This window comes from Pseudoliparis swirei, chromosome 13 (genome assembly GCF_029220125.1).
Source record: "Pseudoliparis swirei isolate HS2019 ecotype Mariana Trench chromosome 13, NWPU_hadal_v1, whole genome shotgun sequence".
NCBI lineage: Eukaryota > Metazoa > Chordata > Actinopteri > Perciformes > Liparidae > Pseudoliparis > Pseudoliparis swirei.
The window spans coordinates 17,060,087-17,082,837 of NC_079400.1; the positions used below are offsets into that span (position 1 = coordinate 17,060,087).

General features: G+C 44.0%; 3 protein-coding genes across 4 annotated transcripts; 1 reads left to right on the top strand and 2 right to left on the bottom strand.

Annotated features, from left to right (window-relative positions):
• The first annotated feature begins 34 nt into the window (after positions 1-34).
• On the top strand, positions 35-5,742 carry rsph10b (radial spoke head 10 homolog B). The gene is made up of 18 exons (XM_056430444.1): positions 35-81; positions 181-256; positions 507-575; positions 709-882; positions 1,036-1,121; positions 1,209-1,329; positions 1,423-1,599; positions 2,154-2,262; positions 2,354-2,424; positions 2,503-2,692; positions 2,821-2,929; positions 3,888-3,967; positions 4,161-4,303; positions 4,403-4,507; positions 4,617-4,748; positions 4,968-5,027; positions 5,257-5,344; positions 5,531-5,742. The coding sequence occupies exons 1-18, from the start codon at positions 35-37 to the stop codon at positions 5,740-5,742; spliced, it is 2,049 nt and encodes a 682-aa protein (XP_056286419.1).
• A 621-nt stretch (positions 5,743-6,363) lies between these two features.
• Positions 6,364-12,098, bottom strand: dlgap5 (discs, large (Drosophila) homolog-associated protein 5). Of its 2 annotated transcripts, none has more exons than XM_056429918.1 (19): positions 12,013-12,098; positions 11,050-11,298; positions 10,779-10,957; positions 10,545-10,613; positions 10,414-10,453; positions 10,231-10,314; positions 10,015-10,101; positions 9,858-9,932; positions 9,686-9,723; positions 9,334-9,578; positions 9,076-9,174; positions 8,875-8,963; positions 8,621-8,781; positions 8,419-8,526; positions 8,080-8,329; positions 7,423-7,973; positions 7,161-7,299; positions 6,778-6,821; positions 6,364-6,617 (listed from the first exon to the last, which is right to left on the bottom strand). In XM_056429918.1, the coding sequence occupies exons 2-19, from the start codon at positions 11,285-11,287 to the stop codon at positions 6,510-6,512; spliced, it is 2,604 nt and encodes an 867-aa protein (XP_056285893.1). In that variant the 5' UTR covers positions 11,288-11,298; positions 12,013-12,098; the 3' UTR covers positions 6,364-6,509. The 2 variants fall into 2 exon arrangements, with proteins under 2 accessions (XP_056285893.1, XP_056285892.1); XM_056429917.1 differs by having other exon boundaries at positions 8,080-8,332.
• Positions 12,099-12,956: 858 nt separating this feature from the next.
• ccz1 (CCZ1 homolog, vacuolar protein trafficking and biogenesis associated) lies at positions 12,957-21,273 on the bottom strand. The gene is made up of 17 exons (XM_056430416.1): positions 21,140-21,273; positions 20,204-20,281; positions 20,013-20,109; positions 19,800-19,897; positions 19,364-19,457; positions 19,179-19,259; positions 19,039-19,086; positions 17,802-17,885; positions 17,128-17,303; positions 16,595-16,676; positions 16,124-16,185; positions 15,374-15,485; positions 15,108-15,141; positions 14,841-14,958; positions 13,966-14,124; positions 13,237-13,364; positions 12,957-13,137 (listed from the first exon to the last, which is right to left on the bottom strand). The coding sequence occupies exons 2-17, from the start codon at positions 20,215-20,217 to the stop codon at positions 13,082-13,084; spliced, it is 1,443 nt and encodes a 480-aa protein (XP_056286391.1). The 5' UTR covers positions 20,218-20,281; positions 21,140-21,273; the 3' UTR covers positions 12,957-13,081.
• Positions 21,274-22,751: the final 1,478 nt, after the last annotated feature.

The following is a 22,751-nucleotide window of genomic DNA, read 5'->3' on the forward strand; positions in this document are numbered from 1 at the left end:
ACCGACAGAGCGACGTGGGACGAGCAGCGCGAGAATGACGACGTCCATGAGTCCACGACGTTTAGGTTTAACCTTAAAGAGGTACCATCAGCCCTCGTGACACACACACACACACACATATATATTATATATATATTATATATATATACTGTCAAATACAATAATGTGTCTCATTGACAGTTATGAAGGGGAAACCTGTGATGGCCAGTTTCATGGAGAAGGGGTTGCTTGTTTTGAAGAACGTCATATTTACAAGGTATACTATTGGAAATAATGCCACACTTTGAAAGACAATTAAACTATACAGCAAATGTGTATGAACCGATCGAAAAGGTATTAAACTAAAGCTTAAGTAATTTAAACAATTGCATAAAAAGATTTTTTTAGATGTTATATCGCAATTTTACGTGGCTTGAAATGCATTTTCATATTTTGCAGATGCATCAGAACTGTGTATTCAATGCTCCTATTTCCATAAGGATAAATACAAGTTTGTTTTTCTGAAGGGGAGGTTTTCCAAGGGACTGATGGATGGACCTGGTGTCTTAACAACAGCAGACGGATTTAAATATGAGGTTGTGTACAATAATGACGCATTATGATCACTGCAATGTACTCAAATGTTATTGAGTGTTTCACAACAGTTCCTGTGTGCAAAACATCCTAAACATTCTTCCTGACCTATATACACAACATCTAATCCATCAGGGAGAATTTGTGTGCAACTTGCCCATGGGCAAGGGCACCTGCACCTGGCCAGATGGCAGCTCCTATAAGGGAGAAATGGACAATGGTATACGACATGGGACTGGAACTTACACCTGTGCATCACGTGGCGTGTCATACACAGGGCAGTGGGATCGGGGCAAGAGGCATGGAAAGGTATGATCCACAAATTCACACCAGGTATAGTCCTTTTATTGTGTGTGTGTGTGTGTGTGTGTGTGTGTGTGTGTGTGTGTGTGTGTGTGTGTGTGTGTGTGTGTGTGTGTGTGTGTGTGTGTGTGTGTGTGTAATTGATTCTCTCTGTGTTAGGGCACAGTGTATTTTAACCAGGATAAAACCTCTTGGTACAAAGGCGATTGGGTGAAGAACGACATCGAGGGATGGGGGGTGAGACGGTACGTATGGAGCACATCGTCTAATCCGTAGCCCGAGTGGTATTTGAACTGCCCGACGATGACACCGGTGTCTCAACACTAAAACAGCTACCCCTCTGGAAACATTTACTCGGGCGAGTGGAAAAACAGCCGGAGACATGGTGAGGGCACGATGACGTGGCTGAATCTGGGGCAGCAGTATGCTGGGATGTGGCAGAATGAAGTCCAAGTATGAGAGCACACCACTGACGCATCCATACTACACAAATTCAAGGAAAATAGCGTTTCAACCCTTTATATTCCCTTTTCCTTTTCCTGGCAGCATGGACGAGGCACACACGTGTGGGTCACATGGCGAGCGGATGGATCTCAGTATTCGCAGAGCAATTACTACACAGGGGATTTCACTCAGGGTCAGATGCACGGGCAGGGAACCTTCCACTACGCTAATGGTGCCATCTATAAACAAGAATGGAGAGGGAATAACAAGCATGGCAAGGTGGATCAATAATACAGAATTGCCTCTCGCAGTCAATACACATTTGTCCCTGAATTCAGTTCAATTCGATTTGGAGCTCATGCTTCGAAGCTGCAAATACTTATTTTAACGCTTTAAAATGTCATTATTAATAGCAGAATATGACAGATCAGGCATCATGCGTATTATTATTACCTTCGCATTGAAAATGCGGAAGGTTATGTTTTGATCGCCGTGTATTTATTTATTTATTTGTATGCGTGTTACTCGCATAACTCAAAAAGTATTAAACCCAATCGCATGAAATTTGGTAGGATGATTGGTTATTAACCGGGGACCATTTGATTAGATTTTGGGATCGATCGGGTCAAAGGTCAAGGCCAAGGTCATGAAAAGGTCAAAATCTTCTTTTTACCATAGTGCGGTCATTTTTTATCCAATTGGCATGCAACTAATGCCAACATGTTCATAATTCAATGCCCAATCTTGTGATATGCGAAGGTATGCGCTCTACCGAGTGCCCGTTCTAGTTATTATAAGAATTTGTAAAAGTGACTTTACTGTATGGTTCATAGGCAAAATTCACGTTTGAGGATGGGTATGTAGTCGAAGGAGAGTTTGTGGACGACCAGATGATGACGACACCCGACCTGAAGGACCACAACGCCCCCCCCGCTCTGCCTGGTAGGTCACCTTCAGCGCATTGAACATGTTCATCCTCCCATCGAGGAGTCGATACACGGCGCTGTGTCTCTCGCTGCAGGTTCAAGAACAGACATGGTTCTGAACATCGAATGTCTCCTGGAGAAAATCCCAGAGAGAGAGCGCGCCACTGAGCTGGAACAGGTCGGGTCAACAGTGTCAACGTCTGATCTCTTCACGCGAGTTCCTCGCCCTGACGCTCTGGCTCGCGTATATCCACAGGTGGAGTTTGTGGTGCTGAGTGGAGCGACAGAGCTGAGGTCCGTGTATCGTTTCTACAGCCGTCTCGGCCACACCCACTCCCCAGACAACACCTTCCGGATGTCCAGGCTGCAGTTCTGGCGCCTGCTCAAAGACTGTAACGTCCACCATCACGGCGTCACTGTGACGCAGGTGGAGCGTCTCCTCAGAGGTGAGAAGGACCAACAATCTCTCCCTGCATAATTCATCCATCTGACATACACACGACAGGACATTGATGTCGTCGACAGCATCATAGTTGCAGTATTTGAGTGCGTCATGTTTTAACGTGTGTCTCAGAGGATGCTCCACCAGCAGAGATCCACTCCCCTTTCATCTCCATGCTTCAGCATAGAGTGGTCAGCTGTCTCGTGATGGTGGCCTACCACATCTACCATAAGGACATGACGTAAGGAATGGCTTCTCACGGTGTTAATTAGTCCAGTACTTTGGTTTACTGCAAAACTAATGACGTTCCCATCAGACTCAGCTGTACTTTGTGTGTTTTTGCATTGATTTACAAACGTCAACACGCTGAAACGAGGATGGCGAACATGTGAACATCAACATTCAATTCAGTTTATTTGTATAGCCCAATTTCACAAATTACAAATTTGTCTCAGAGTGCTTTACAATCTGTACACATAGACATCCCTGTCCCAAAACCTCACATCGGATCAGGAAAAACTCCCAAATAACCCTTCATGGGGAAAAATGTTGGCGTTGTCATTGTACATGGCACGGTTTTCTCTCATGGGGACGCCAGAATAACTCCCGCGGGAAAGAAAATGCTCACAATTTTAAATATATATATACACTACCGTTCAAAAGTTTGGGGTCATCCAGACAATTTCGTGTCTTCCATGAAAACTCACTTTTATTTATCAAATGAATTGAAAATTGAATAGAAAATATAGTCAAGATATTGACAAGGTTAGAAATAATGATTACTATTTGAAGTATTAATTTTGTTCTTCAAACTTCAAGCTCAAAGGAAGGCTAGTTGTATAGCTTATATCACCAGCATAACTGTTTTCAGCTGTGCTAACATAATTGCACAAGGGTTTTCTAATCATCCATTAGTCTTCTAAGGCGATTAGCAAACACAATGTACCATTAGAACACTGGAGTGATAGTTGATGGAAATGGGCCTCTATACACCTCTGGAGATATTTCATTAGAAACCAGACGTTTCCACCTAGAATAGCCATTTACCACATTAACAATGTAGAGAGTGTATTTTTGATTAATGTTATCTTTATTGAAAAAACAGTGCTTTTCTTTGAAAAATAAAGACATTTCTAAGTGACCCCAAACTTTTGAACGGTAGTGTATATCTTTTAATCTTTAGTCTCTTCTTTTCACAGGTCACAGAACAACCTTCTGGCGGCGTGCTTTTCTCAACTGATGACATCCAACATCCGTCCGGGTGCTAAGAATGTAAAAGGTGCAAACAGTATAATATATGCTCATGTCCACATTCGTGGACGAGGAAAACGGATTTATTACGGGAAAAGACGAGTGAGGAAAAAAAAAAATTCAGGTTCCTCGTCAGTTGGGCGTTTCGGGATGTTTCTATGAGACGTCAGCCGGAGAGACTCTGCAGTAAAAGTCCATTAACTGTGACTGCGTTGATCCAGGCTTCCTGTTCAGGCGGCCGGGCCGGGCGGTCGCGGCTGAGAGCTACTTGGAGAAGTGCTGGGAAGTTTATCAGGATTACTGCAAAGTCCATGTGACCCCAGACCAGAGCATGAGCGGCCGACACCTGCTGTGGATGTTCAAGGTGCAACACACTGCAATTAGTTTCTTCTTTGTTTTAAAAACAGCATTCAGTACATTTTATTTAGATCAGTGGTGATTTGTTTATCGTAACCTTTGCCAGGATCTCCGTCTGCTGGACACTAACCTGACCACAGCGAGATTACTGCGGGTCATCACCGCAGAAAGCCGTGACCCCAGCAACCCATCTGCCTGTCTGGATCTGGAGGTCGGCCTCTCGACTATACGCCAGTTGACTCACTCGTTATTGTTATCCGCTCACCCTTTGTGTGTGTGTCTTCCTCTCCCTCTTTGCATCACTTGTTGGCTCTCTTCAGGTCACATTCCTGGAGTTTTTTGAGGTTCTCCTGGGCTCTGCTGAGGTGAAGTGTCAGCTGGTTCCTGAAGGCCCGGTGGGGGGCGGGTCCCCGTCCAGCCCCGACGGCGAGGCCGGGAGGGAAGCGCCCGAGGTGATTTACAAACAGCCCTTCCCAGTCGGTCAGATCCCTTCTTCAAGCCTCTCTTGACCTCTGCCCCCTCCGGTACTCACTGGATGTGACGGGTGTGGTTGTTCCAGCGTGCTGTGATTTAATTCTTGTTGCAATCAGATACAAATATAAAGTAAAGCTGGGAATCCTGCACAAGAGAACAACATACACATTTACTTTCTACAGTTTCTTTCCACCCAGGTGGCAGCTCCAGTGAATTCCCCCATCGCTCCTGAAACCTCCAGTTCCAAGTCAGCGAAGGTGAGTAATCAAGTATGTGAAAAAAAGAAATTCACAATTAGTGCATCACGAGTTACGAGTATTAGAAGTCACACATCCACCTATATGTGAAAAGATGTGAAAGACGTCAAAGTATCCGGTAGTGACGTACAAAATGTGTTGGATAACACAGCTTCTGTTGTTAATGAAATAATCTGGGAGCCGTCTGAAATCCTAAATAACCTATAATTGTATTTGCATCTCATTACAGCTAAGCGATACAGCAGAATCCTCCACCGCTGAGGACGGGAGGAGTCAAGTTATCGAGACTGAAGTCGCTGAGAAACCAAACTCTGCAGGTTGGTTTTGTTAGTTTTCATGTTCTCATTAATCCAAATAATGTCTATGTATAGATTGTAGATGGGTGGGTGGGTGGGGGGGGGGAGGAGGAATTCAGCACCCTTCTAAATGTTCAGAAAGTGACCAGGACATTTAATTCATTCGATGACTATATTGAATATATCTGGTGTCATGTTTTCCACCAGAGCAAAGTGAAGGAAACGAGGCGCTAACCAGAGGAACCGAGGCCGAAGACGGTGACGTGGACCTCTGGAGCCAGACGATCCATCTTTTCTTCAACCAGTTTTTCTTCCCGGCTTTTCAACATAACCAGTTGTTGTCCAGAAAGATGGAGGAGAAGCTCCGGCGTGAAGCCCAGAGACGTCGTGCTTGGAAAAGGTCTAAAAGAGACACGTAGGACATCTCTAGCAACTCACGGCTAACATTTATTTATCGGTGTTAGGGCAGTTGAGAATATTTTGTAATTAATGTACGTTAAGATTGAACCAGTTTCAACAGTGTTTTCTCCACTAAATGACAGTTTAATGGACAAACCTATTCAAATGACAAATTATATATATATTTTTTTTACAGTATGCATTGTGAATTTTCACATGTAGAAATAATTTAAACAAGACAAATAAGATGAGAAGTTTTTATTGTTATATGACATCTCGTTTGATGGCCCACAGCCAGCCAGTAGCTGCAAACAAAGATAGAAACGTACAAGATGAAAATACACACGGATAAAAAAAACAGAAGAAAGAAACGATAAAGTAAAAAAAATACATCAATGCAGCCAGTAGATGGCACCGTAGCTCCTATTCCAGCATCATCTCTGCCTCTTATGCTGCTCACACTACTTTGCTCAGGTAGGGAGGAAGTAGGAGCCCGATGGAGGACACACACTTCACAAAGCTTTTCTGTACCGGAACTATCCCAAAACAAACCAATGCCGTGAGCCGTACAGGGACCAATCAAAAGCATTGAATGTACTGCCGTGTTGCGCTTGGATGTAAATAAAGACCACTGTTCAAGACAATGTTGTAACTAGAACTTTAATTGTAAAAACAGAAACTATTTTCCAGCCATCTAAAAATAATATAATTTTCTTTTTTAATGAGTAAAAAGGTTGTAAATATATAAAACAAGTCAAAACGCATCAGAGAGTCTGTGGGCTGCGCCTCAGAGCGGAGGCGTGAAGACCATGAGGTCACTCGGACAGACGGACTGCCGGATCCGGTCCTTCAGGTCCGGGGTGAAGAGAAGCATGCCGGACTCGGCTGTCTGGGACTGAAAAATGCACAAAGAAAAATACTATACTATTTTCAGAAATTATACGAAAGAAAAATACAGATGTGATCATTAAGATCAATGTGGATTTAATTATTTTTAACCCCCAAAAAGGGACAATATTTGAAATAAACACAAAATTAAAAGAAAAGACTTTAACCTGTGGTGACTGAAGATTTAAAGCTGAAGGCACCGCTGGATGTGCTGTGGTGACAGTGAACAGCGAAAAGTGAGAATGACAGTGAGTGAAGAAAGTAAAAGTGCAATTTAAAAACAAGCCGATGTGGTATTCCCTTAGAAGCAGGTGATCATAACAGTTTCCCTGAAAGTTGTAGCATGAATGTAAAAAACAACAACATCAACATGGGCACTCGGAACAACGACTCAATTCATTAAAAATAAATTCTGGTTTTATAACCTTTAAACAATAAAGACGCAGCACTGTTAGTCGAAATTAGTGTGGTTATGGTAAAACACACACACGCACAGACCATTAGTGTACACATTGTTTGTGTGCATGCACAGCGAGGTCACCAACCCTACCTGGTTCTTGCAGGTCTTCCGTCTGACTTCTGGGACTCTCCATCTCTACGTCCACCATGGAGGACAGCGCCTCCCGCGGCGACAGGCTGCATCTCAGTGACGGCTGGAGGTAACGCTCAAAGTCCAAGCCAGGAAGTTCCTGAAAGAACAACATTACAACAAACAAAAACAGTTTGGATCATATATTTTAAGAACTGGCATCCTAGAGTCCATTTTGAATAAATAAAGGGAGAAATAAAGTGAAGCTTGAAGATGTGTTTACCTCAACAACCAAGTTGTCCGGTGTGAGATACACAGACTCTCGGGCCTCCACAAGACCTCGCACAGCAGGAGGGGGCGAGAGGGCGGGCCGGCTGGGAGACCCACAGGGCGACAACGTGAAACTCGGGGCCGGGGACACTGTCGGAGAGAGGGGGAGGTCGACGTCGACGGCTTCATCTGGTTCGCCTCGCTGCTCCTCCTCCTCCTCATCCTCCTCCTCCACATTAATGGAGGGAAGTGAACACACGGTTGCGGGCGTGCACGATGCAGACGCTGCCTTGACGGGCGAGAAACAGAGGGAGACGTTCACAGTGTCCTTTCTGCTCTGGGGAGTGCCATGGTGAGACTTTGGCGCTGGCGCTGGGGTTTGGTCGAGGGTGAGACGGAACCGGGCCGGCGTGTAGACGGGCCGAGCGGGAGAGGCGACGGCGTAGAGGGGGCTCTGAGCCACGGCGAGGGATCGCAGAGTGACTCTTCTAGGTGAGAGGTAGTTGGGGCAGGGAGAGGCCTGAGGCTGCACAGCACCACTCAGGCGGCTGGATCTCCTCAAACCTACAGATGCGACAATATGATGACATCATTATTATTATTATTACATAAGCAAACAGCTGATGACACGAACAGCAAGGGCTCCGGCAATTAGTCGTTCGTCTCTCACCCGATGGTGGTCTGCCCGGGCTCTCCACCTGGAAGAAGCCTCCGTCAAAAACCACCGCCGGTTGGGGCTCGGCCCGGGACTGCGGTTCCTCAGAGGTCAGGCTGGGGTCGTCTTCGTCACCGCCGCCGTCTTTCGCCGCTTTCTCTGCCTCCGCCGCCTGCTGCTTGGCTTTCATGGCCGCTTTCACAGCAGCCAGGCGAGACTTGGCCGCCCCTTTGGTTCCCGTTGGCTTGGCGGGTGCAGCTGATGGCTTCTGTCAAAAGCACAGGTCAGGCATATATTCATTAAATGCAAACAAGCCTTTTTTAAAATAAAAAACAACTAAGAAATATTCTTTACCTTCACCGCTTTCCTCTGTCGTGGCGGCGGCTGCGGCTTGTCCTCCTCCGCCCAGCCTCGGCTCTCTGCTTCTTTAAGTGCGGCAAACTTTTTGTAGACGTCCTCGACCTGAAAAATGGCACAAAAACAAAACAGATGTAATAATAAACGTTGTCCTTATGCGTCTGGAACCATGTGGTGCCCCTCTCCCGTGGACACTCACCTGGTAGTACACCATGTCCCAGAAGCCCTGCAGGTCAGTGCAGGTGGTGATCTTCTCCCCGCGGCCCAGCTCACAGTCGTCCACCAGACCGCTGAACTGTTTGAAGCGCTCCTTCATCAACAGCCTCGCTTGGCCCACTACCGTACGCATGCTGTTCCTCACTGAACAGAAAAAAAGGAAACTGAATTACAACCATTCAGTTGGGGAACAATGTCATTTGTTCCAATTAGGGACACCACAAAACAGTCACTCACTCTCTTCTGGGATGGACTCATCCTCCACGTTCGGCTCCCAGTGGACACACAGAGTCATCAGTCCTTCCGTCTCATTGACAATTACCGATCTAAAATAACATTAAAAAAAGAAATTGTTAAAATGTTGAATAAACTGAAAAGTTATTGGAAAATCTGAACGGTAGATGAGGAAGATAAAAAATAAATAAAACGAGATGCCACCTGAAGTATGGTACATCGTGTTTTGAGTGCAGAGGGCTGCCTGGAGTCGGGGGGGCCTGAGGCTCAATATTGAAAGCGGGAACCTCTGGAAGACTCATGCTAGGTGGGAAGAGCAACAGCATGGCATTGAGATTAGAAATGATCATGGGCAAACAAAGATCTCTGGTACTTTATCGTTTAATATTTACTGCCGGAATTGGACTTTAAAATATAATCAATAGAAACTACAAACGGAGGGAAAGGGGAAAACAGACGGACCTCGGTGTGAGGAAGGAGTCTGCCGAGCGAGGAGTGAGAGGGTTGAACTTGAAGGATGATAAACCAGTGGGCGCCTGGAATATAAAATCTTTTGGAGCAAAAGAAGATAAAGATGGCGCCGCTACGGCATCCACAACAGGGACAGAGTCGGTCGGGGCTTGGTCCGCCACCATGTTTTCCTCCTCGGGGCAGGGGGCCGGGCTCGGGGGACACGGCTTTTCCTCCGTCGTCTGCATCTCGGCCTCCTACACGACACAAAAACAGCCAAATAATTATCCTATTAAGTAAAGATTTACTGATAAATATGCATCGCAGCTTTACCACCGTGTGTAAAACTCAAAGAAATGCTCACCATGGCAACAACAGGCTCCACACGCCAGTTGAAAGTTGCTGCATATATATTAAAAAAAGAAAGAGAGACAGACAAAACGGTGTAAGATTAAAGCAATAAGTCGAAAATGGAAAAGTTAAACTGATCCACAGTGTCTTAAAGTGGACGGCTCTTTATTGACATGTCATGGTACCTTGACTGTTCTTTTCTCGGTTGGAAAAGGGGGCCACGCGGTTGACGACCGCTCTGCTTCTGGTGGTTCTTACATCTGAGGGCGAGAAGAGGAATTTAGGAATATTAATAGAAGTTGTGTCAAACCAAAGTGAAAACCACGGCGCGGTGCGACGTACCCGTTGGCTTGTCTTTCGTCACAGCTGCTGCTGGAACAGGAGGCCGGTTGGCCGCTCTGGTCCTCGACGCTCGTACGATAGGCTCCACTTAAGTAGGCAACATGACACAGAGACACAGATTGAGATGCAAATACGGGAACACGATAGAGGGAAACCAACACAGTAGCCGGCCTGAAGGTCCAGTTATCCGTGAGGATTTTGATTCTCATTACTTACCTGCAGAAACTTGAATCTTGGAAACAGCTGGCGCGGGAGCAAGCTTGACAGGAGCGACCCGGCTCCGGGTTGATCGGTCCAGAGCTAGGGGAGAAGCAAGAAGTCAGATCTTAAACACACCAGGTCCCGGAAGACGGTATGATTCATTTGGGAAGAAAAAAAAGGGACATTGGATGTATTTACCTTTTTTTGGCACAGCAGTTGAATCCTGCATCTTCAGAGGCTGTAGAAATGTTGTTAAAAGAAAAAGAGCAATTAGATTTTACTTTTATGGAAGTTATGAGAGCATAACGTGAACGGTATCTCAACATTACCCTCTCAATCGGCTGCTTCATGGAGCGAGTGACTCTGGCACTCTGGGATGAAGTCGTGGTCGCTTTCGTCTGAAAGACAAGCGAAAATTACATGTTGATCATTCAAACACATTCAGGCTTATAAATGCCAAAGAGTCATACCTCTGATATGCTTATTGTATCTAAAAGGAGTAGTGGGGCATATATTTACAGTAAATAGTGTAAGATTGTCTATTTATGAGTCCCCCCCCTCACCTCCTTTGCTCTGGTGGAGAATCCTGGGACTTCGGGCAGAGCGGGAATGATGAGGGTGTCTTTTGGGTGGTACATGCCCGTCTTGAAAACCACTTTCACCTCCCTCTGTTTCTTTTCCTTCTCAAGAGCCTTACGCTCTTTCCAGCGCCCAAGCTGTTTCATCCTTTCTTCAGCCACGTCTGTGAAGGAAAACAAGGAAGATTATTTCTGTGGGGACTCATTGTGAACATGTTTTATTAGGTTTGAGTTTTGATGTAAATTGCAGGCATACGTTTAGTAGATTTGGCTTTGTTCAATGTCTTCTCCTGAATGGTTGACATGTCGACCTGAGCAATGGAGGCATCAAGGGAAGACATTTCCAGCTCCGGGAGCTCGGCCAGCTGCCTGCGCATGTTCACGACCCGTTCTCGGTTTTCCTTCTGGGACTGAGACCTCCTGCGGGACATTTTGACTCTCAGCATCGACACACTGGTGTCCCGCTGTCGCAGGTGAGCAAATTGAGAATCCATGTTAAAGGTATCTGGAGTAAAGAGAGGAGAGGGGCAGAAGATGGTGCGTTATAGGCATAGTTATTAGAGGTATCATAATGTATGTGCTAGTAGTTATATATAGTATATAGTTGAAAAAATATGAACTGAAAATGTATCACAATGACAGGAATCAGACTATTGACATCTGTTTTGAACTGTGGTAAGCAACTAAACTGGATAGGACTTAGATAAGAACAATACAAAAGTAAGGGCAGTATACATTCAAATTATTATGCTTTATCTAAATTGAATTACAAGTTAACATAAGTCATAAAGATGGTGGCTCATGCCCCATCAGGATTCAGCTGAAACAAGTGGCCAATAATAACGATAACATTATTATTGTACATTTTGTGTAACGCTATGAGGAAAACACACTGCACAGGACAAGTGACACAATAACACGACGATAGCTAGCTCGTGTTAGCTTAAAGCAGTAGTTACATAAAATATCTAACATTAGACGTTAATGTTTATCAAAGCCCGTGTGATTAACAGTCGGTCGTCGTTAACGACAAAGTCCGAGCTAGTTCGTGTGTAACGTAACGTGGAGACGTTAGCCACCAACACCGGCTGAATTGCTCAACTGACGCGCCCCGAGAGGAAGATTCATGACGACGAAGAGCGTCGAACCGTAAGCTCACGTTACTGGTTCAGTAGTTCAACGGTCATATTAGATCATATATAAAGGTCGCATATCTTACCTTGTTCTCTCCCCCAGAAATTGTTTTTATAAAAAAACTTCCTCTACCAGTTGTCCAGAAAAAGCAACCTGGCTACCTGAGTGAAGCTCGTCCAGCCTGAATTTCAAAACAATCATGGCGGGTGACTTTTTGAAATCCGTCTAAGTTGACGCTGATTGGCTGCAAATCGACTGGGGTCGGCGAACGCTGATTGGTCTATTTGTATCCTTCTTCTTCGTCGTCTACTTCAGGTACTGTGGTAATCATTTGATGAGTTGATGCCATCTACTGGTCTGGAGTGTGAAAGGAAAATGTAAACGTTTCATTTAATTACGGTTGGCTCGTTCTGCCTTCTCAAAAATACTGTGCTCCCACAAAATAATTAATTAAATTGTTAATATCTAATATCTATGATCCATGTTCCAATGGTAGATCCTGTTGACCTATTTTAGATGGAGAAATTATTGCTATAAAAGCACAAAAAAGGAGGCACAATTCCTTCAAAAGAATCCCACAACAGGCAGCCTTATATAAATTGTGACGTAAATGGATGCTGTCCCACTGTTTAATAGATTATTTCTATGTCTCAAGGCTTTACCTTTTGAGCATAGTCAACAACAAAAAACTATCTTACACCAAGTAAAATAACTCCTTAATTTATTTAAAAGATAGCACAATTGTTTGCAAACCACAATACTTTCGACATGATGACATCTTATTATAAAACTAAGACTGATCATCAAAGAAACCTGGAGTAAAATGTTCTGTGCATGTCAGTTTATAAATTAATTGTACATGTCCGTTAAAGAAAAGAAAAAAAAGTTTGGAAAGATATCCAAATTAAGTCAACAAAATCTACAATGTACAAAGAAAAAGAAAAGAAAATACATCTACAGTGAACATCTGGATTTACACTAAATTACAAGAGAAAATTACAATTTGTATTCGTTAAATTAAAAACAAACTTGGTTAGAAAGCTTTGAGTTTTTATTTTATTTTACAATGCAATTATTGCATTACACTGATGCTGTCAATGATACCCTGCAACAGTGACAGTTTTTAGTGTGGTGAAACCGTCTGACAGCTCCCATCAGTCCAAAAAGAAAATGTTGTTGAACTGCGTCGCACAAAGCCTCTTCACTTCCTCTGTAGAGGAGAAAAGACAAAAGGGCATTATGGGTAAAGAAGAGGTTAATATCAAGGCAATGTCGCAGAATCACTCGTCGCCAGGTGGGGGAGACGTACCGTTCACTTCGATCAGGTTGGCGTTCTTCTGATTCAGGATCACGTACAGTTCTCTCTGGTCCGACTTCTTGCCGACTACCCAGTAGTCCGTCATCGCCTTTACGATGATTTCTTCGTCCTCGTCGATCCTGGCAGCGAGATGGCGATAACAAAGCACCATCAAAACAGGCAACTACCACATTCACAGCAGGGTCTTGGTGTTTCAGGGCAACTAAATCATATAATTTAACATGAAGCGACACATGCTCTTATTTAAAATACTAAAACATTTAATTTCCTATTCGAATCACACAAAATGAGTTCCATTTCCATATGTGTGCAGCATCTGCAGGACACCTGCACTAAAAGAGGAACTGATAGCGATACCGGGATGAATGCTATGAATGCCGAAGCCACCGTCCCTCAGACTGAAAATGGGATTCTCACATGACTTTAATCTCATAACTGCTTCACAACGGAGATACCAGGAGCATCACATGTACACATGACATAGATGCTGATATCCAGGAGAAAAGTTTGTCGTTTTAAAAACACATTTTCTTTTCCTGGGTTTGTGAAATCTGACAACTCTGCACAGCTGAGGAGAGTTTTACTTCTACTATTTGGTTTTCCGGATGGCTAATTATGATGCGTGGTTAGTCAGTGTGTAAACAACGTTGAGCAAATGTCTGGAGGCGTTCCCTAAAACCAAAATAAACAGTGTAAGGAAGCCAGTGTCCTCCGCCGTACCTGGCGAAGTCACAGTTGATGTCTCCGAGGATCTTCATGAGGTCGGGGTGAACCGAGGTGAGGCAAACGCTGGCCGTCTTCCTCATGTGGATGGTGCTCTTCTCCGCCAGGTTCATGTGGTTGAAGTAGATGAATTTAAACTGGGGCTCCTTCTCTGGACTGGATGGACACGAAATAAAATAAATAGATACACTTTTTTTTTTTAAGCCACTTCTGGGCGCACACAATCTTTGAAAGTAGTTGTACCCGGTGGGCGTCTGGGGAATCACACATTATTAATAAATGACACAGTAAGCCAAATCCCTTTGGACGATAAAATCAAATAAAAGGGAAGTTGTGCTTTTAAATTAATTCTCCTCCCCCCACATTAAAGTTATCACCACAGCTCGACTGCTCTGCGATAGCATCTGGGTAGGAAAAGCGTGCGTATTTATGCCAACAGATTCTGTGCTGCCTCTAATTACTTACAGTTACACCACGCCGAAACGAGACACAGGCCTCGATGCCAAGCGGAGGAATTTAGGGAGGGCATTATTTATTCAGTAGGATTTTGCACTAGGGTGATTTAAAATGGAGCACATCAAGTTTCCCAGGGTCAGGGAGTCCAGTGTTGGATTACAGACGAAGACGTATCTGAATCCGACTGCTGAGGGTTAAAAGGAGAGCGGTCAGGGATACCTCGGAGTAGTGCCCTGACCATATCAAATGGTCTCCATGCTGCCAGCTGGGCCGAGTCAATACCAAGTGTTGACTGTAAACTGATGAAAAACAACATGCGACTGCAATGCATGTTTTAATGGGACACGATGATGCTGATCCCTGGCGGGGAGCTCCAGGAAGAAGAAGTTAAGGCGGCTGGTGGATTCTCAACTGACCCCGATATCCTGCGGTTAACGGTGAACTGTTCACATATGTCAGACGCCAGCAGCGTGAGCTGAGGGCCCACCAGGCCGTCCAGCTGCTCGCAGAAGTCCCTCGTCAGCTCCACAGACGCTGAAGAGAGAGAGAGAGAAAGAGGGAGGGAGAGAGAGAGAGAAGGACAATCAGACATTTTGGGAGAGGAGCTGAACAAATAAATTCAAATATAATTCACATGCCAACTGCATCCTTTGGGGGGAGGGGGGGGGGGGTTGCACACTTACCGCTGATCATGAAACAAACCGCCGCGCTCATCGCCTGAAGTCAAGGTCACACGAGTTAGAAATGACATTTAATGTGATGATGAGCAACGTGGGACGTACTTCATCTTAAATAGTGTAGCCGTTTAATCCCCAAAAAGTGAATATCGTTTGATAGAGCAGTGGAATATAAATCACAGATTATAAAAATCCTTCTAGAAAATGAATACACACACACGAGTATGAAATATGAAGTCGTGTCATGGCCGACCACATGTACTGTTCCTCACCTTATATACGATCAGATGCAGCTCCTCGTAGCCGTCCTCTGTGCTCACGAATATTTTAGGAAATCGGAATTTGGCCTCTGGATCTTTGAGATTAGTCGGTCCCGTCAGAAACCTGGAGAGGACCGAGAGGCCGGGGTTAGTATTCCAAGAACGGCTTGAAAAAGTAAAAACTGATGCCTGAGAGACTCATAATAAAAGAAGACTAAAGATGTAGAGAACCTGTTGACCCCTCACACGTCTTCATGACTGAGCCAAGAGACCTCAAACAGAACAAGGACTTCATTGTGGCTCCGTTGATGCACGGGTTTACGAGTATGCCACTTCATATTAAGTGGAACCATTTACATTGGTAACCATGACGACGTGGTGTTACTTGCACCTCTGCTTTAAAGCTTCGGGAACTAAATTACCTCAAGGATGTTGTCACACGGCAAACTTTCTCGTGACACTATGTGGACTGAAACTCAACAAAAGTGGATTTTAAACCCGACGCGGCAGAAATAATATGCCAAGGGTGTGTCCTCTTTAAACATGTTGGTGGATTGCAAAGAAAGCTCATGAGAGTCGGTGACCACATGGCGATGGCACGCATCACTACACAGAAACGCCAACATCCACATTGTGCTTTCTGATGGGTATAAAGAACATTTAATAACAGGCATTTAAACTGAACCCATATGTGTCGTTTTCTCCTCCCCGCTGCAGAGGAAGTGGGTTCACAGATACAGACATGCGGGACCAGCGGCTCACCTCCCATAGTGCAACAGATTCCCTGCGACCTCCGGCCTCAGAGGAGAGTCCCTGCCAGCCAACTTAAAAAAGACAAAAGAAGTAGGAAGAAGAGTGAGCGTGGATATGAGGACGCCCTCGAAAAAGAGATTTTTAATCTCAAGGAGTTTCACCTGGTTAAATAAAGGTTTAAAATGCGGGGCTTTGCTTTGAAAGTAACATTCAGAGTTCATGTCCAGGTCAGTCTGGATCATAAATATTTTTAAAAATACACATTGATCACATTCTTTCATCAAGGAGAATCTTCACTGCCAAGGTGTTTACAAGAGATGTGCTCTGCTAGAAGCAGGCAGAGAGCAGTGAGCCTCTTTTCTGCGTCCTACAAAAACATCCCGTGCTGCTTGGTTTCTTTCATTTTGACCTCAATTTGTCTCCCGTACTCTCTTCAGCTATTCACTTGTATCTGTGTATGTCCGTCCCCCCCCCCCTCACCTCTGGTTCAGAGTGTCTGGGGAACAGCGAGGTGGTCAGGTACTTGTACAGGATCCTCATATCGTCTTGTTCCAGTCCGCTCCTGCAGACCCAACAGCAGCGGCATTATACCCACCCCCCCCCCCACACACACACATACACACACACACACACATACAAGGCTAAAATGCACAACATGTGTGGCCGTGTGGAGTAATTCTCATTCTGTGTGTGTGTGCTGTCAATTATGTTGCGATGGAAAATCACACTGGAGTCATTTCAAAAGGAGTCATGTGATTCCCCCCCCCCCCCCCCCCCTCCGTGCTCACAAACCGTCAGCGCACATTAAAAAGGCCAATGTGGCGTGTCAACCGCAGAGAGGTCGCGTTTAAAGAAACGCGTTCGTCCAGCTCGGTAAGATCGGTTTGAAAATACCCGACCTGGGATTTCACATTGGTGTGTGTGTGGTTGAATTTATGTGGTTTGTGCCCAATATTAACACATTTTCAAGGACACGCACACACACAGAGTTGTAACAAGTGTTCAGTGTGCACCATATGAGCTGGTCGTTGTACAGGAAGGCGGTGTATTTGACGAGACTGAGGCTCTCCTCCACCCGGTTGACGAAGGACTGGATCTTCAGGTAGGTCATCTTGTCCAGCGGGAAGAAGCTGATGCCGCCGAACACGTCGAGCAGGTCGCAGGACTGCAAGTGGAGCGTCTGCAGATACTGGAGACGCACGCGTGTGCATGAGAGAAGGGAAAGAACCACAGGGTTAGTTTACCCACCGTTAACGGGCTTTCTTACGCCGCAATAAAGAAACCGTCTGACTGATGCTCTGTGGAGACGATGACATCATCCTGACATTCGACCTCTGACAGCCACACCACGGCCTCTCTCTTTCTCTCCCGTCTTTGGGTTACACCGGCGGTTCTCAAAGTGTTTGTCACGCCCCACCACCCCGACAAAATTGTAACAAAATTATCGATGCTGAATTATTATTGAAATAACGTTTTGTGACTCCTCCATCTGTGCTTCTTCAAATTATAGAATCACTTTCAATTAAACCAGGTTGATTCAGACGAAAAACTAATAAAGGTTTTCAATCACTTTATTAGAATACAAATAAAGTTCTATCGAACATTTACGTGAAAGTAGAGGCATTTTGCACTTTATTTAGTAATGACTTGGTTTTGACCTATGTTTTGAGACGGATGATCTTTTTACCCTGTAGAAGAACTTCTCCAGCTTCTGGATCAGCAGCTCCACGCCGCCGGCTTCCATCTGTCTGCTGAACGTACCGTTGAAGAGCTGCAGCACAAGGAACAGGACCACGGTGAGGACTCCTTTGGCATTATCAAGAGGCTTAAAATCAGTAGTGCGGGGTACTGTTGGGGTGTTGTTATATGGTTTTCGAGAAGAAGAAGAAACACAAGAAAAAGGAAGAAGAAAGAAAGAAAGGAGAAGAAACACTAGAAAAAGAAACACAAGAAAAAGGAAGAAGAAAGAAAAAGGAGAAGGAGAAGAAGAAACACTAGAAAAAGAAACACAAGGAAAGGGAAGAAGAAAGAAAGAAAAAGAAGAAACACGAGAAAAAGAAACAAAGAAACAGAAAGAAACACTAGAAAAAGAAACACAAGAAACAGAAAGAAAGAAAAAGAAGAAGAAAGAAAGAAAAAGAAGAAGAAGAAAGACAAGAAAAAGGAAGAAGAAAGAAAGAAAAAGAAGAAGAAGAAGAAACACTAGAAAAAGAAACAGAAAGAAGAAAGAAAGAAAAAGGAGAAGAAGAAACACTAGAAAAAGAAACACAAAGAAAGAAAAAGAAGAAACACTAGAAAAAGAAGAAGAAACACTAGAAAAAGAAATACAAGAAAAAGGAAGAAGAAAGAAAGAAAGGAGAAGAAACACTAGAAAAAGAAACACAAGAAAAAGGAAGAAGAAGAAACACAAGGAAACGGAAGAAGAAAGAAAAAGAAGAAGAAGGAGAAACACTAGAAAAAGAAACACAAGAAAAAAGAAGAAGAAAGAAAGAAAAAGAAGAAGAAACACGAGAAAAAGAAACACAAGAAAAAGGAAGAAGAAAGAAAGAAAAAGAAGAAGGAGAAGAAGAAGAAACACTAGAAAAAGAAACACAAGAAAAAGGAAGAAGAAAGAAAGAAACACAAGTAAAAGGAAGAAGAAAGAAAGAAAAAGAAGAAGAAGAAGAAACACTAGAAAAAGAAACACAAGAAACAGAAAGAAAGAAAGAAAAAGAAGAAACACTAGAAAAAGAAACAAGAAAAAGGAAGAAGAAGAAACACTAGAAAAAGAAACACAAGAAACAGAAAGAAAGAAAGTAAAAGAAGAAGGCGAAGAAGAAACACTAGTAAAAGAAACACAAGAAACAGAAAGAAAGAAAGAAAAAGAAGACTGAGAAGGAGAAGAAGAAGAAGAGAGCGATGCAGGGGAGCATCCTGAAGCTCACCTTGTACATGCTGTAGCATTGCTTCACCACTGCACTGTACACAGTGTCCTGCAGAGTCAAGAGGTCGCGTTAGGTCAAACTTCAAACCGATGATGTGCAATGAGTCATACAGATGTTGATAAGTATCTCTCACTACTCACAATTATTTCCTCTTCCTGATATTCGACTGTGGGAGGTTTGCCATCTTTGTTCGGCTTCTCGATCATCGGGTTCCGAACAACCTGAAAAAAAGCGGCAGATAAAAATGGATTCGCTAAATTACATTCCTCTGGACAGACGGAGTGAATGCTGAACCTCTAATGTACACGTGAGCATTTAAAGGTACCATGACCATCCAGAAATTGTCCTCGGCCTCAAAGAAGAACTGACGGTTCTTCTGTGTGTGCAGGGATTTCGCTGGTTTTGTTGGACAGAAGGTCCTGAAAGAAAGAAGCAGTTACCATGGAAACGAAGGAGACGCAGCCAAACAAGAAGCTCAGCTCCTTATGTTGTGTTTTTAGAGGCTTTAGATATGCATCAGTGTGTGTCTGGACACTTACACAACATGTACATGTTCTGTTATACCTCAGGTTGAAAGAAAATGACTTTTCCTTTCCGTTTGCTTTAACGCAGATAATCAAACTAAGCCATGCAATTAATGCGAGACAACTTTTATGTATTGACAAGATGCCAGAAAGCTAAATAAACATCAAAATCCACGAGGCGGTAACATGTTAGAGAAAAGCTGCTGCAGCCCTACAGTCCAGTAAAGAAGTCTTTACCTTGTGAACTGAACGATGGCCTCACAAAGGCCCACATTTCTGATCTTCTCATTCTTCTCCACATCACTCGGGTGGTAAAACAAGATCTTCTTCTCTTCCTAAAAAACCCCCCCCACACATCTTGAATTAGCATTTTTACGATCAAAATGTTTTTGATGGACTCCGTTGCGGAACATCTAATAAGCATATCTTCGTTCTGGGAATCATCCTCACCTCTCCTTCCTTTTGCCCGAATGTGGGGTTGTAAACGAAAAAATTGAGCAGGGATGGCGTGAACTGTTTCTCTTGCATTCCTGAGGCCATTCTGGGACTGAAACCGACACGCGAGAGAGAAAGTTGACAAACAGATGCACGGAGAACTCCAGACGCCACGCTCTGCATCAACACAAACATGTCCGCTTTACCTAATCATCAGCATCGGTGTGCAGCGTGTCCCTGGATTTCCTTTGCTCCAAAGACAGAGGGGTTAGCATGCCGTGTGCCTGCAGAACGGAGACAAGTAAACCACATTGTGGAGAAGAGAATAATAATTAACTTTCTCAATCTCGGGTCCACACGCGCATACAGTCGATGTGCATCGGGTCAAAGTACAGAAGACATCCACAACACTATTACCATCATATACATTCAGTCACACTCGGCCTGTCACACATCCGAAGTAAGTCAGGAGCAGCCAGAGTCTTGATGAAGGAGACTTCAACACGCCAACAGCTGGAGACGGAGACCAAACCACATCTGGGGTCAAAAGGCCAGTTTGACCCCAAGTGGGTTCTACCCAGTGAGCGACAGCCCCCTCCACTCGGGATGCACTGATCACTATGAACGTTTGCATCACACAACTATGGCTGAAAAAAGTTGACATGCTAAACTCAAAATCTAACATAACCTTCATGAAGGTATGAGAGTTATCTGCTGAACCAACAACCTCCCAAAGTGTCAAGATAACCACATTGACCACAACACCGTGTTGACGTTAAAACCTTCACATGCACGTCAGCTCGAAGCCGTTGAATAATTCGTCACGGATAACGACGCCTTCCACTTCTGCTCCTCGCCACAGTCGTGCGCACTTATTGTCCTGTAACTTCAGCCACACAACTCACCGGGTAGAGAAGTATGTGCGAGCTAAAAGCCAGAGAGGAGGAACACCTCGATGTCTTCACACTCTCGCTGTTTAACAACAAAAAGATGACGTAATGAATTAAACCCCCTCGGGGTAACTATGGGCTCTGGTAGTGAAGGAAGAGCAGCTAGTTAGCCAGCTAGCTGCCTATGCTAGCCGGGGGAGTTGTGACCCGCGCGACGGGAGTAAGAACAACGTAACCCCGGGCAACACTCACCTCGCAGAGCACGAACACAACACGGCCAGCCGCTCGTGGTCACACAGGACGTCAAGAACAAACACGCGATGAGGAATTGAGATCAACGAGAAGCGATGCAGCAGCATAACACTTTACATGTTTTACTTCCTGCTTTTGACAGCGCGGTGTCACATGTTCAACTGTCCGTGGATAATCGATGTCAAGCCAAATTAAGGTTCCTACTCCATACGGGGAAAGTTGAGTAATTCAGGGATATTACATGAACTTTTGATGTGGGTTAGTGCAATGTTTAAAGCTGTGTCTCATGTCAGGTTTATGTAGAAACAGATACATTTTGTAAAGAGGATTAATTTCTCACTGGCGAATATAATTATGCGATTAACTTTAATTAATTTAAGAGAGCAATTTCCCCCACCGACACAACCATTTTCTCATCAACCCCATTTACTAAACTAAATTTACTAAATTACTAAACTGTAATAGATGATCTAGTAATAATACACCATATTTAATTATATATGCTACATTTTCACCAACGTTAGTCTGCACCTATGTTGTCTCTAAACTACATCTTCTCTTGTCAATAAAGTGATGATTTTGTGTTTATAACTGTGATTTGTTTTCAACTTTATATTAAAATTAGGGCTGTGAAACGATTAAAATTTTAATCGGGTTAATCACAGGTTTCTGTGGATTAATCATGATTAATCACATATTACCGATATTCTCGGTATATTTTGTGAGAACATAGAGATTTATGACAAAAGACGGATATATACATGTATACATTCTTCTATACAATGGTGCTGCAACTCAGCAGTTTAGCAGTTTTCTTCCATATGGAACATTAATACATCTTCATCCTAAACAGAATGTTTAACCCTCCTGTTACCTTTCGGGTCAATTTGACCCCATTCAATGTTTAATGTCGGTGTTCTTTGGGGTCAATTTGACCCCAGGCTGTTTTTCACTGTGTCAAACATATAAGAAATATCAACTTTTTTATTTATTTAAAGGGCTATTTAGGTAGTCAACAAACAAACATAAAGTACCTCACACTTAAACTTGGGAAGCAATATTAATTCTAATAATTTTCTGGAGGTTTTAATTGCTGGGGTCAAATTGACCCAGAGGGTAAAATATGTTAGTAAATGTAAAGGTAACAGGAGGGTTAAACAGAACATTTTTCTCTTGTTTGTCAACCATTAACTCCACCATGATACAATCTAAAGGCCTCTAGTCTTCATCTAGCAGCTGCTGAGGCAAACTGACTGTGTGGGTTTTCTTCATGAACTGGGCCGTGATGAAAGGGACGGCGGGGACACCGCTGCAAAGCTGAAACCTCACCGACACGGACAGGTGGACAGATTGACTCGTGACTTTTTTTTGCTCGGTCCCGATGCGCGCGCACGGAGCTCTGCGGCGCGCGAGACGGAGATCGATAAGTGTTAACGCAACGCGAAGAGACAGAAATGACATGCTGCTGTGGAGATACGATCAACAACAGACGTTTAGTTTAATAAAAGAACAAAGACGTGCTCTAGAGAACATGTCAGGGGGCGGGCCAATCTTTTTAATGTCATGCGATCTACCGACACTACGCCGCGATCGACTGGCAGGTCGCGATCGA

Excerpts from the sequence above, each read along its gene's own strand:
- rsph10b (XM_056430444.1), top strand. The coding sequence starts at position 35 with ATGACGACGTCCATGAGTCCACGACGTTTAGGTTTAACCTTAAAGAG. Across the intron at positions 3,968-4,160 it reads GGGTGCTAAGAATGTAAAAG|GCTTCCTGTTCAGGCGGCCG; the intron begins GTGCAAACAGTA and ends GCGTTGATCCAG. Across the intron at positions 4,304-4,402 it reads ACCTGCTGTGGATGTTCAAG|GATCTCCGTCTGCTGGACAC; the intron begins GTGCAACACACT and ends AACCTTTGCCAG.
- dlgap5 (XM_056429917.1), bottom strand. The coding sequence starts at position 11,287 with ATGGATTCTCAATTTGCTCACCTGCGACAGCGGGACACCAGTGTGTCG. Across the intron at positions 10,614-10,778 it reads TCTCCACCAGAGCAAAGGAG|ACGAAAGCGACCACGACTTC; the intron begins GTGAGGGGGGGG and ends CTTGTCTTTCAG. Across the intron at positions 9,933-10,014 it reads GACGAAAGACAAGCCAACGG|ATGTAAGAACCACCAGAAGC; the intron begins GTACGTCGCACC and ends TCTCGCCCTCAG.
- ccz1 (XM_056430416.1), bottom strand. Across the intron at positions 19,898-20,012 it reads TCGGGCAAAAGGAAGGAGAG|GAAGAGAAGAAGATCTTGTT; the intron begins GTGAGGATGATT and ends GGGGTTTTTTAG. Across the intron at positions 19,260-19,363 it reads ACAATTTCTGGATGGTCATG|GTTGTTCGGAACCCGATGAT; the intron begins GTACCTTTAAAT and ends GCTTTTTTTCAG.